The sequence below is a fragment of the Rattus norvegicus genome, chromosome 2 (genome assembly GCF_021556685.1).
Source record: "Rattus norvegicus strain SHRSP/BbbUtx chromosome 2, alternate assembly SHRSP_T2T, whole genome shotgun sequence".
NCBI classification, from domain to species: Eukaryota; Metazoa; Chordata; class Mammalia; order Rodentia; family Muridae; genus Rattus; species Rattus norvegicus.
The window spans coordinates 87,954,353-87,968,844 of NC_141535.1; the positions used below are offsets into that span (position 1 = coordinate 87,954,353).

Sequence of the window (14,492 nt, forward strand, 5' to 3'; positions counted from 1 at the left end):
TCACAGCCTATTGTCACAGAGACAATTTAGTGTATTCAAATAAAGACTTCCATCTCCATCCTTCAAAATCTTACTCCACATCTTACAGGTAATTAATATGAAGAGTTTCTGGGTTAGATAAGAATTATCACACATAGCCAACTATAAAACTATAAAATAGTGCAAAAACCATGTATAATAAAGGGATACAAAGCAATATCCAGACGGAAACATACAAAGGTGGATTCTGAATCATGCTGGTGTGAGATAGTTGGGGGAGGAAAGAACCCGGAAAACAATGATGATGAAACAAGACTCCCATGGCTTCAGAGAGATAAGAACATTCCACTATGGGGATGGGCCAAGGGAGAGTGCACAAGTTGTTTCAGATGGCTCTGTGCCAGTTACAAAAACTCCTTAAATAGCGTACTTAGTGAGAAATGGCATCGGTGGGTCAGGAACACAACTGGCGTTAAAAACAAGTGTATAAATACAGAGAAGGGAGTCTCCTGTGTAGACGTCCTTTTACTGGCTAAGCAACAACTGTTTGAAATATGATAAGAAAACAGAACAAGAAAATCTGTTTTTAAAAAACTCTCCCACATAGCCTTACAATACCTTTCTAGAAAAATTGGTATCACTTATATATTGGGGTGTTTTTTTGCATTAAAAGTAAATAAATTAACACACCCATACTTCCTAACAAGGACCTTGATTTGAGATGAAGGACAAGAAACTAGCCCTCACAATAATCCGAATAAGATTCTTCCCACATGGCGTAGTAGCATACATCTTTAATCCCAGCATTTGATCACCAGCAGATATAGGTAGATTTTTATAAAATTTAGGTCACCCTAATCTATACAATGAGGTTCAAACTAGCCAGAGTTACATTGTGAGACTCTGTTTAAGAACAAAAACAGAAAACAAAAAACAAAAAGAAAAGATGTTTCCTTTTTGGTGAAGTTTTCTAAATAATAGTATTATTTAACTTAAGTATTTTTAAGCTGAATGTTTGTGATATGCAAGTATGCTGCCAAGTACTAGGACAAAATTCTACTTCGAATGTGGAAATCTGATTTATGTTTCTCCTACATTTATGTATTAGCTTTTCATCTGTCCTGAGAGCATTAACTTACAAAAAGAAACTGGCTTCCAGTTTGAAAGTTCTCAGTATATGCCCCTGACTTTTTGCTCTATGGCACAGTAGCATATCACAGTTGCAGTGCCTGGGAGAGCAAAACTGATCACCTCATAGTGAAGAAGTAAAAACAAAGACAAATGATGGGGCAAGATCCTACATGGTAATGACCTATGGACTTCCTCTGAGGCCACTCCTATCAGAGGTTCATCAGCCTCCTGATAATACTACCCAGGGAAGGAAGGCTTAGATACATGGGCTTATGGGGGATAGCTCTGACCTAACATACAACAGTGATGGATAAACCATAACTAAGTACACTTTTCAATATGGACGACTAGCCTTCTCTTTATATTTGCATGTGTATCAGTTACTTTCTGTCACTATGATAAAGCACCATGACTTCCTCTTTAACATTCTGGTTTGTCCACTGGACTGAGCACAGGATCCCCAATGGAAGAGTTAGGGGAAGGACTGAAGGAGCTGAAGGTGTTTGCAGCCCCATAGGAAGAAAAACAATATCGACTAAATGGACCTGGCCACCAGAGATCCCAGGGACTAAACCACTAACGAAAAAGTACACATGGAGGGACCCATGGCTCCTGCTGCATATGTAGCAGAGGATGGCCTTATCTAGCATCAATGGGAGGGGTGGCCCTTGGTCCTGTGGAAGCTTAATGCCCAAGTGTAGGGAATGCTAGGGCAATAAGGTGGGGGGGATGGAGGCACCCTCATAGAGGCAGGGGGAAGGAGTATGGGGTAAGGGGTGTGTGGAGGGGAAACAGGGAAAGGGGACATTTGAAATGTAAATAAAGAAAATAACCAATACAAAAGACAAATAAAAGAAAAGAAAATTCTAGTTTGTAACCACAGCTTGCTGAACTCTGAACCTTGATCTAGGCAAGTCCCATTGATATGGCCTACCAAGTATGTCATGGACCTCTCCAGTGTTTTCACACTCCTGCCCAAATTACCATCGCTGCTCACCTCAACTCTTTCATAGTCAACTACTTTGTCTCCCTCCTTCAACATATGCCCCACAGCAGTCGGTTCTCCAATTGGCAGTGAGATATGTTTTTGATAATAGAAACCAGAACAGGTCTTTGCTCTGCAGGACAGGGTCCACTCCTCTTTCTCTCTTGTCAGCACCAGTCCTATATAAAGACAAGCCTTTCTCTCTGTGAGCAGTCTGACCTCATTCCTATTTCACAGCACTTTTCCTTACTATTGCCGTTCCACAGCCTAAGAGTACACAAGAAAGGATCCATGGCTCCCTGAGTCTAGATTTTTCTCACAATGCTTTTTCCTTGGCCATTTGGCTCGACTTACATACCATTCTCAAGAAGCCTTTCCGAACCCAAGGCTCTCCAGATTCCCCGCTATCACTGTTGACTGAGATTGACTACCTATCACTTTACCCCTCTCTCAGGAGGACAGACCAGGTACTGCAACACAAAACACTTAGATAAAACTGAAATAACTGACAAAAAGGGCATGTTGGATGGCAACATCAAAGGCCAGGTATACATAAGTGTGGAAAAGGAATTTCATTTGCTGGATTTTCTTAGTAACAGAGCTATTCTGGGTATCTACCTCATCTCAGAGACCGAGAGAAGCTGAAGACAATGAATAAGGCCTGGTAACACTGAATCTTGTCGAAACAAATCACCAGCCAGGACTGTTTCACTGAGTCCTCACTGATACTTGGCTTTCATTTTTGGGTAAAGTTCAGTACTACTTAATGGTATTAAAATGAGGTACATCACACTCTGTCAAGCAGAGGATTACACTAGGCCAAATATTTCTAGTGAATGGTGTAATAACAAACAGGGGTACCTTGCCAGCAAAAACTCAAGCATGACAATGATCGTTAAGTTTGTGCTGCTTATCACTGTTCTGAACACTGAACAGAGGTTGCATTAGAAACCTGCAAATGCAATCTGGAGTTCGTGCCCTTACAGTTTATCCCTACCTGCCACTGCTCTCATGTATAGAATGTGAGTTTATTTATTTCTGATTATTCATCTTGATCAAAGTTGAGCAAAATACAAATATGTTTCTCTTCTCTCTGGCCTTTCAGAAAATCCAATAGATAAAGTTTAATGTCACAAGACCTGGGTAGTAAATAACCCATCATAGTGTTTCCTACATGGATAAATAACTTACTGTCTTCTGGTCTCTGACTTCCACCCCACACCCTCCAACAAGTACTTCTTGTTATTTTTGGTGTTATTGCCATTTGAATTTGTTTTACCAGCTAGAATCTTGCCATTTAATCCTAGGCTGCTGGCCTTCGAGTCCTGATGCTTTTGCCTCTGCGTCTCCAATGCTGGGATCCCAGGCATGTGACAGCATGTTAAGCTCAGTGTACTCATTTTCAATGTATAATAAACAGTAAGCTCTCAGGTTTGGTTTAAGGTTATGAGAGGCCCCGACTGAAGCTTTTCTGGGTTAATGAAACTGTTCCCTACACTGGGATGCCTGAGTAGCTGAGGCCCTACTGGGGCTATGGCAGGCTTCCCATGTTGATTAGGCAGTGTATGCAGCTTACCTCTGCAGCATACCTCACGCCATCCACCACATGCTCAGAGCCATGGTCGTCTGCTGACCCCCAGTGCAGATGGAACTGCCGCAACCTGTAGCTTCCAGTGAGAGGACCTCCACGCAGAACTAGATCCAGCACATTTCAAAGAGTTATGAAACAAATAAATCACACATTTATACATCCCATCAAATCCAGAATTTCCCCCTTTACAGATGTGCCATTCAGGGATACAATTTTGTATATACAAAGAGTGAAAAGGAAATAGAGAGCACCATTAAATACTTGGGAAAAGAAAACAGCACACCAGCAGACAGCAAAGAGAAAAGATTCGAAATTCTCAAAACTGAAAATCCACTCTGTTTACCTGGGGACAAGCCAGAGTTTCTGAGAAAGATTTTGAAGGGCAAAAACAATACCAACCAAAACAAACAAACAAATAAAAAAAAAAAAAAAGGAAACAGTTCGGTCTTAGCTTGGGAGAACCAAACAGATTGTATGATTAGATATAGGCTCTGTAGAGTGGTCTTAGACAAGCTCTACCTTCTAAGCTGCCAGTTACACATCTAACCAAAGATGAGAGGGATGTAACCCCCTAAGACTGATGTGAAAATAGAGGAAATGTGGTATGCAAGGCACTTGCCCTCACCTGGGACACACAGCACTAGGGATGTGCTACCCATTGCTACTGTGGCACGATTGTTGCTATAATCATAAAGACTGCCCTTATTCTCTATATTTGTAAGTAAGAAATTAAAGTACTTTTTAAAACTCCAAGATGTCTCTCTCACTTTGGTGAAGTAAATTTCAGTGTTTTCCCTCAGGAAATATTATCTCTAAGTTTGTGGTAATAAAATTATGTCACAAATATATAGAAACACTTTAATATAAAACAGTTCTAAACAAGGCATGGTGCCACACATACAATCTTGGCATCCTGGGCTATTCAGTGAGTTTGAGGCTAGCCTTAGCATCAAACTTAAGAAAAAGAAAGGACGGGAGAAAGATAATGAGAGAGGAAAAAGGGAACTGAAAGGAGGGGAAGAGAGGAGAGTCCTAAACTATTTCTGCCTAATTCTGTTGTCTGCTGAAGATGCAGGAATGGAAAGGAAACATTGTATGGTGGCTGAATACACCATAATTATAACTAAACTACAGCGTACAGCAGAATTGTGTTAGAAAAGGGAGACACAGACTTAACAACAGATATTTAAATTACTCTTCAGAGTCTTAAATTTCAAAATGTATATAAAAACCTTATGTAAGAAAGATTTCTTTATAACACATAAAGGTGGGGTAGAAGAGATTACTCAGCAGTTAAGCTTCCAGAGGGCCACCTTCAGGTCTCGGCACCCAAGTCAGATGGTACACACACAGACACACACACACACACACACACACACACAGACACACACACACACCACACACACCCCCACACACACACACAGACACACACACACACCACACACACCCCCACACACACCACACACACACACCACACACACACACACACACAGACACACACACACACCACACACACACACAGACACACACACACACCACACACACACACAGACACACACACACACCACACACACACACAGACACACACACACCACACACACCACACACACACACCACACACACACACCACACACCACACACCACACACACACAAATACAAATACAAATAGTTTCAAACATCATAACAGCACAAGATGGCTACTTTCAAATCTCTATGAAGAGTGAAAAAGAAGAGACTACATTAGATCAGTCCATGGGCTTCCTCTTGTATTCCTGTGTGAAATGGTACTTTGACTGCTTCCCCTTGTACTGGGCTGCATGTATGAAAGCAGAGACTGCGATCCTGCTATTGCCACCTCCTAGCATAGTAACTGTCAGAGGAGATGCGAAAATATCTGATGAATAAATGGACAGGACCTTTGATTTGTCTTTAAACAGTTGCACATGATTCCCCTGAGTGACAACAGTAATGTATTCACTGCACAGCCCGCATTGACTGAGGAGGGAGGCAGCTAAAGGCAAGTAGTCACGGGCTCTATTGTGCTTTTCCTCTTGCTGTTGCATAACAAAATCTGAGCTGGGTGAAAAGTCATTCCCTTGCAGATAGAAAGGAGATTAGAGAGCTTGAGTAATTAATATGGAATTGACTTTGGGAGGAGACTCAGGAATGCTGGCTCTGGAAAAAGAAAGCAATACAAAAAACACACATTGTTAGGGAGGCATCCAAGAATAATGGCAGTAGAGGTCACTGTTAAAGTTAGGTTAGCAGGCTTTGTCTGGCTAAGCAGCATGGATTATTTTACAGGTTACATATTCAGTATTCACAGGTCGGTATTTCAGTGAGTTTATAATAAGTAAAGGCCTAATTGTGAAAAGGACCACACGGTCGAATGATCCTCTCAAAAAACTCAGATCAGGAAAAAGTGAACTTAACACTTCTAGGTTTTTAAGGGTCTTCAATAAACACTAATTTGTGGATTTCTTTTTGGGTTAGACAGACTGGCTCATGATCCTCCTACTTCAGCCTCATTGTTAGAACTTGCCCAACAATGGAGTCGGGTGAGAAGTCTGAGCCCTTATGAGCAAACTCCAAGAAAACAAGACAAGAGTCCTGTGGCCTCAGTTTCTCCAAAACCACAAAATTGTTCTTAAGATTTGTTTTTTGTGCTTCTCCCAGGTGTGGGAGTGAGTTTACTGCGGATTACTCATTATTACTTGGTGCTGTGTTCCTCTACATGCCTGTATGGAAGAACATGTTTTTCCAAGTGAGGCTTGAACACCTCATGTGGCTTGCCCTTGCTATTAGATGCTTTCCTCATGTGACCCTCTTCAGCATCAGAGAAAACACTGTTTGACGCTCTGAATAAAGTTGGCTATTTCATGAGACTTTCGTGTGCCTCCTTTATCAGCTCCATTCTCCCAGGTCCCACGGCCAACCAGAGAGGTAAGTACTTCACAAGGGAAAGAACTGCAGATGCGCTCCACAGTACTTTTAATGCAAATGATTTTGTGTTTTCACAAAATGACCAGTTTTCATTTTACTTTCCATCCAAGATCGGTGAATAATAAACCACTGTCTCCATTTTATTTTTTAAATCAAGTAATGATTTCTCCAAACTTATACCTACTTTTATTTACTTCCTATAGAATTTCTAAAAGGAAATCTCTTCCAAATAAAAGGTCAAAAGATGCCACCTTGCAGTTAAAGCACACTGTGACAAGTTCTGGATGAAATCATCCCAGGACCACCAAGGGAACCAGGCACAGGTGACATTACAAGAGGAATTAAATCAGTCTCACAAGCAAGAACAGCCCCATTTTGTCTCCCCTCATCAGCCTCTTCTATATTTACTGAATACTCTTCCTGAAGGATTTTGTGCCTCTTTGTCCCCTTTCAAAGGACTATTAACGTTCTGAAGAGTGGATCCCTGCATGTTAGCCAAGGTGCAGGTGTGCATCGGCCCAGTCAGGCAAAACCTTCAAGGACCGTGACAGCGATTTTGTGCCTGTGGTATGTTCACTGATAAAATCAGAATTACTTTTTGGTCAGGAATGGTCTCTTAGAGCTGGGGAGATGGCTCAGTGGGGAAGAGTAGTGCTGTTAAAGCACATGGGCCCCTTAAAACAAAAGCCAGGGCTGGTAGTGGTGGCTCCAACTTTAATCCAGCCAGCCTGGTTTCCAGTCAGCAAGGACTTCACAGGGTAACTCTGACTCAGAAGAACAAACAATACAAAAAGAAAAACCATCTAGATGTGGTGGCCACAAAGCCGGTAACCCCAGTGTTGTGGGCAGGGTGAGGACAGGAGGATTTCTAGGGCTCCCAGGCTACCAGCCTGGATCCAGGTTCAGTGAGAAACTCTGTCTTAAAGGAGTTAAAGAATGGAGGGGAGAGGCAGGGTGAGGACAGGAGGATTTCTAGGGCTCCCAGGCTACCAGCCTGGATCAGGTTCAGTGAGAAACTCTGTCTTAAAGGAGTTAAAGAGTGGAGGGGAGAGAAAGGGAAGGAGAGGAAGGTAATTCAGGGAGATGAGGGAGTAGGGAAGGAGGAAGGGAGAGAAAGAGAGACCTAGACTACTGCAGAACAAATTAGACGTTTTTTCCCTCAATAAAAATACTAAGATTCATAAAGAAAATGTTTCTGAAGAATAATCTCGACACTTTAATATTCAATATTCAGTGTTAGACCTTTTATGTTTGAAATATTCTAAAAGTATCCTATAACAGATGTGAGTGGTAGCAACTTAATATTTAGAAACTCTGGGCTGCTTCCCCAAACTATTCAGTACACTACACACATATCTACTAACAGACTCACAAAATTGAAAGTCTGAAGGAAATAAAGTTGAATACATACAGTATAATTCACAGAAAAAGAAGCATTGCTTTTTTTTAAGTTTATTTTACACAGGCCTAAAGAATCACATCAGTATGGTTATCTGACAAATATGAAGAAAAAAATTGTATAAGTTTACAATTTTTACAAACAATGCTTTTGCAAAAGCAGGATCTAAATATGTCAAGTATAACCTGAAGGAAATGATTAAATCTCATAAATCCTTAATGGGGAGCCAATGACATGACACTGGGTGGGGGAGTATTTGCCAGACAAACTTGATAACCAGAGTTCAATCCCTAGAACCTACACTAACCCCTATAAGTTCACTGGATAGGTGCTGGCAAACACACAAAGGACAAGAAAGTTTTTCACATATTTGCATTCAGCTAATTTTTTAAACATAGTATCATCCATACTTGGTAGCAGATAGGCCCAAAGAGTATTTGAATATTCAAATATTTATTTTAAGTAAATAGCATCCTATTCTCCCTTTAGGTAACAGACTGACAAGTGAATTAAAATTTTAACTTGGGAGTCCACTTTTCCACTGTGAAAGATATGACCCATAAACGAGTTAAATGTAATTTTTATTACAACTAATGAAAAAATATCAATAAGGATAGGTGTTTTAAATACTTTTTTCAATTAAATATCTACTTTCCTTCCTTCTTAAATGTCCACTATTATGATGATAAAATATAAAGTATGATAAAAGAGTAGCTGATATATTTCATTTATTAACAAAGAGCTAGGGGCTGGGGATTTAGCTCAGTGGTAGAGCGCTTACCTAGGAAGCGCAAGGCCCTGGGTTCAGTCCCCAGCTCTGAAAAAAAGAACCAAAAAAAAAAAAAACAAAAAAAACCCTTCCTGGTTGCTGCCTCTGCAGAGAGCCCGTGGGCAGCACCCCACGAGCGAACTTGAGCCTCGGGACCACAGGTAAGACCAAATTTTCTGCTGCAAGAAAGCTGCCTGGTGAACTTGGGACACACGGAAGCAGAATTCCTCTAGGACCGGGCACGTTCTGTGTTTACCGGAAGTCCCACACCCGCGGATCCCGGCCCGCAGCAGCTCTCTGATCCCAGACCCCATGAGAGAGAGAGACCTCACCGCCTGGTCAGGTGGGCACTCCTGAGGCTGCAGAGCGGAAGAGACCACCAACACTGCTCACCCCTGCCCACATCCCTGGCCCAAGAGGAAACTGTATAAGGCCTCTAGGCTCCCGTGGGGGAGGGCCCAGGAGCGGCAGGACCCCAGCCTGAGACACCACCGGAACCTGAAGGAAACAGACCGGATAAACAGTTCTCTGCACCCAAATCCCGTGGGAGGGAGAGCTAAATCTTCAGAGAGGCAGACAAGCCTGGGAAACCAGAAGAGACTGCTCTCTGCACACACATCTCGGACGCCAGAGGAAAAAGCCAAAGACCATCTGGAACCCTGGTGCACTGAAGCTCCCGGAAGGGGCGGCACAGGTCTTCCTGGTTGCTGCCGCTGCAGAGAGCCCGTGGGCAGCACCCCACGAGCGAACTTGAGCCTCGGGACCACAGGTAGGACCAAATTTTCTGCTGCAAGAAAGCTGCCTGGTGAACTCAAGACACAGGCCCACAGGAACAGCTGAAGACCTGTAGAGAGGAAAAACTACACGCCCGAAAGCAGAACACTCTGTCCCCATAACTGACTGAAAGAGAGGAAAACAGGTCTACAGCACTCCTGACACACAGGCTTATAGGACAGTCTAGCCACTGTCAGAAATAGCAGAACAAAGTAACACTAGAGATAATCTGATGGCAAGAGGCAAGCGCAGGAACTCAAGCAACAGAAACGAAGACTACATGGCAACATCGGAGCCCAATTCTCCCATCAAAACAAACATGGAATATCCAAACACACCAGAAAAGCAAGACCTAGTTTCAAAATCATTTTTGATCATGATGCTGGAGGACTTCAAGAAAGACGTGAAGAACTCCCTTAGAGAACAAGTAGAAGCCTACAGAGAGGAATCGCAAAAATGCCTGAAAGAATTCCAGGAAAACATAAATAAACAAGTAGAAGCCCATAGAGAGAAGACACAAAAATCCCTGAAAGAATTCCAGGAAAACATAAATAAACAAGTAGAAGCCCATAGAGAGGAGACACAAAAATCCCTGAAAGAATTCCAGGAAAACACAACCAAACAGTTGAAGGAATTAAAAATGGAAATAGAAGCAATCAAGAAAGAACACATGGAAACAACCCTGGATATAGAAAACCAAAAGAAGAGACAAGGAGCTGTAGATACAAGCTTCACCAACAGAATACAAGAGATGGAAGAGAGAATATCATGAGCAGAAGATTCCATAGAAATCATTGACTCAACTGTCAAAGATAATGTAAAGCAGAAAAAGCTACTGGTCCAAAACATACAGAAAATCCAGGACTCAATGAGAAGATCAAACATAAGGATAATAGGTATAGAAGAGAGTGAAGACTCCCAGCTCAAAGGACCAGTAAATATCTTCAACAAAATCATAGAAGAAAACTTCCCTAACCTAAAAAAAGAGATACCCATAGGCATACAAGAAGCCTACAAAACTCCAAATAGATTGGACCAGAAAAGAAACACCTCCCGTCACATAATTGTCAAAACACCAAACGCACAAAATAAAGAAAGAATATTAAAAGCAGTAAGGGAAAAAGGTCAAGTAACATATAAAGGCAGACCTCTCAGAATCACACCAGACTTCTCGCCAGAAACTATGAAGGCCAGAAGATCCTGGACTGATGTCATACAGACCCTAAGAGAACACAAATGCCAGCCCAGGTTACTGTATCCAGCAAAACTCTCAATTAACATTGATGGAGAAACCAAGATATTCCATGACAAAACCAAATTTACACAATATATTTCTACAAATCCAGCACTACAAAGGATAATAAATGGTAAAGCCCAACATAAGGAGGCAAGCTATACCCTAGAAGAAGCAAGAAACTAATCGTCTTGGCAACAAAACAAAGAGAATGAAAGCACACAAACATAACCTCACATCCAAATATGAATATAACAGGAAGCAATAATCACTATTCCTTAATATCTCTCAATATCAATGGCCTCAACTCCCCAATAAAAAGACATAGATTAACAAACTGGATGCGCAACGAGGACCCTGCATTCTGCTGCCTACAGGAAACACACCTCAGAGACAAAGACAGACACTACCTCAGAGTGAAAGGCTGGAAAACAACTTTCCAAGCAAATGGTCAGAAGAAGCAAGCTGGAGTAGCCATTCTAATATCAAATAAAATCAATTTCCAACTAAAAGTCATCAAAAAAGATAAGGAAGGACACTTCATATTCATCAAAGGAAAAATCCACCAAGATGAACTCTCAATCCTAAATATCTATGCCCCAAATACAAGGCACCTACATATGTAAAAGAAACCTTACTAAAGCTCAAAACACACATTGCACCTCACACAATAATAGTGGGAGATTTCAACACCCCACTCTCATCAATGGACAGATCATGGAAACAGAAATTAAACAGTGATGTCGACAGACTAAGAGAAGTCATGAGCCAAATGGACTTAACGGATATTTATAGAACATTCTATCCTAATGCAAAAGGATATACCTTCTCAGCTCCTCATGGTACTTTCTCCAAAATTGACCATATAATTGGTCAAAAAACAGGCCTCAACAGGTACAGAAAGATAGAAATAATCCCATGCGTGCTATCGGACCACCACGGCCTAAAACTGGTCTTCAATAAGAATAAGGGAAGAATGCCCACATATACGTGGAAATTGAACAATGCTCTACTCAATGATAACCTGGTCAAGGAAGAAATAAAGAAAGAAATTAAAAACTTTTTAGAATTTAATGAAAATGAAGATACAACATACTCAAACTTATGGGACACAATGAAAGCTGTGCTAAGAGGAAAACTCATAGCGCCGAGTGCCTGCAGAAAGAAACAGGAAAGAGCATATGTCAGCAGCTTGACAGCACACCTAAAAGCTCTAGAACAAAAAGAAGCAAATACACCCAGGAGGAGTAGAAGGCAGGAAATAATCAAACTCAGAGCTGAAATCAACCAAGTAGAAACAAAAAGGACCATAGAAAGAATCAACAGAACCAAAAGTTGGTTCTTTGAGAAAATCAACAAGATAGATAAACCCTTAGCCAGACTAATGAGAGGACACAGAGAGTGCGTCCAAATTAACAAAATCAGAAATGAAAAGGGAGACATAACTACAGATTCAGAGGAAATTCAAAAAATCATCAGATCTTACTATAAAAACCTATATTCAACAAAACTTGAAAATCATCAGGAAATGGACAATTTCCTAGACAGATACCAGGTATCAAAGTTAAATCAGGAACAGATAAACCAGTTAAACAACCCCATAACTCCTAAGGAAATAGAAGCAGTCATTAAAGGTCTCCCAACCAAAAAGAGTCCAGGTCCAGACGGGTTTAGTGCAGAATTCTATCAAACCTTCATAGAAGACCTCATACCAATATTATCCAAACTATTCTACAAAATTGAAACAGATGGAGCCCTACCGAATTCCTTCTACGAAGCCACAATTACTCTTATACCTAAACCACACAAAGACACAACAAAGAAAGAGAACTTCAGACCAATTTCCCTTATGAATATCCACGCAAAAATACTCACTAAAATTCTGGCAAACCGAATTCAAGAGCACACCAAAACAATCATCCACCATGATCAAGTAGGCTTCATCCCAGGCATGCAGGGATGGTTTAATATACGGAAAACCATCAACGTGATCCATTATATAAACAAACTGAAAGAACAGAACCACATGATCATTTCATTAGATGCTGAGAAAGCATTTGACAAAATTCAACACCCCTTCATGATAAAAGTCCTGGAAAGAATAGGAATTCAAGGCCCATACCTAAACATAGTAAAAGCCATATACAGCAAACCAGTTGCTAACATTAAACTAAATGGAGAGAAACTTGAAGCAATCCCACTAAAATCAGGGACTAGACAAGGCTGCCCACTCTCTCCCTACTTATTCAATATAGTTCTTGAAATTCTAGCCAGAGCAATCAGACAACAACAGGAGATCAAGGGGATACAGATCGGAAAAGAAGAGGTCAAAATATCACTATTTGCAGATGACATGATAGTATATTTAAGTGATCCCAAAAGTTCCACCAGAGAACTACTGAAGCTGATAAACAACTTCAGCAAAGTGGCTGGGTATAAAATTAACTCAAATAAATCAGTTGCCTTCCTCTATACAAAAGAGAAACAAGCCGAGAAAGAAATTAGGGAAACGACACCCTTCATAATAGACCCAAATAATATAAAGTACCTCGGTGTGACTTTAACCAAGCAAGTAAAACATCTGTACAATAAGAACTTCAAGACACTGAGGAAAGAAATTGAAGAAGACCTCAGAAGATGGAAAGATCTCCCATGCTCATGGATTGGCAGGATTAATATAGTAAAAATGGCCATTTTACCAAAAGCAATCTACAGATTCAATGCAATCCCCATCAAAATACCAATCCAATTCTTCAAAGAGTTAGACAGAACAATTTGCAAATTCATCTGGAATAACAAAAAACCCAGGATAGCTAAAGCTCTCCTCAACAATAAAAGGACTTCAGGGGGAATCACTATCCCTGAACTCAAGCAGTATTACAGAGCAATAGTGATAAAAAACTGCATGGTATTGGTACAGAGACAGACAGATAGACCAATGGAACAGAATTGAAGACCCAGAAATGAACCCACACACCTATGGGCACTTGATTTTTGACAAAGGAGCCAAAACCATCCAATGGAAAAAAGATAACATTTTCGGCAAATGGTGCTGGTTCAACTGGAGGGCAACATGTAGAAGAATGCAGATCGATCCATCCTTATCACCCTGTACAAAGCTTAAGTCCAAGTGGATCAAGGACCTCCACATCAAACCAGACACACTCAAACTAATAGAAGAAAAACTAGGGAAGCATCTGGAACACATGGGCACTGGAAAAAATTTCCTGAACAAAACACCAATGGCTTATGCTCTAAGATCAAGAATCGACAAATGGGATCTCATAAAACTGCAAAGCTTCTGTAAGGCAATGGACACTGTGGTTAGGACAAAACGGCAACCAACAGATTGGGAAAAGATCTTTACCAATCCTACAACAGATAGAGAGCTTATATCCAAAATATACAAAGAACTCAAGAAGTTAGACCACAGGGAAACAAATAACCCTATTAAAAAATGGGGTTCAGAGCTAAACAAAGAATTCACAGCTGAGGAATGCCGAATGGCTGAGAAACACCTAAAGAAATGTTCAACATCTTTAGTCATAAGGAAAATGCAAATCAAAACAACCCTGAGATTTTACCTCACACCAGTGAGAATGGCTAAGATCAAAAACTCAGGTGACAGCAGATGCTGGCGAGGATGTGGAGAAAGAGGAACACTCCTCCATTGTTGGTGGGATTGC

At 41.0% G+C, this 14,492-nt stretch overlaps 1 protein-coding gene across 1 annotated transcript in view; it reads right to left on the reverse strand.

Annotated features, from left to right (window-relative positions):
* Positions 1–14,492, reverse strand: part of Ca13 (carbonic anhydrase 13) — a 31,082-nt gene that overhangs the window by 10,938 nt on the left and 5,652 nt on the right. Inside the window, 1 exon segment of the mRNA NM_001134993.1 lies at positions 3,672–3,790. Within this exon segment, the coding sequence (NP_001128465.1) occupies positions 3,672–3,790 (119 nt within the window).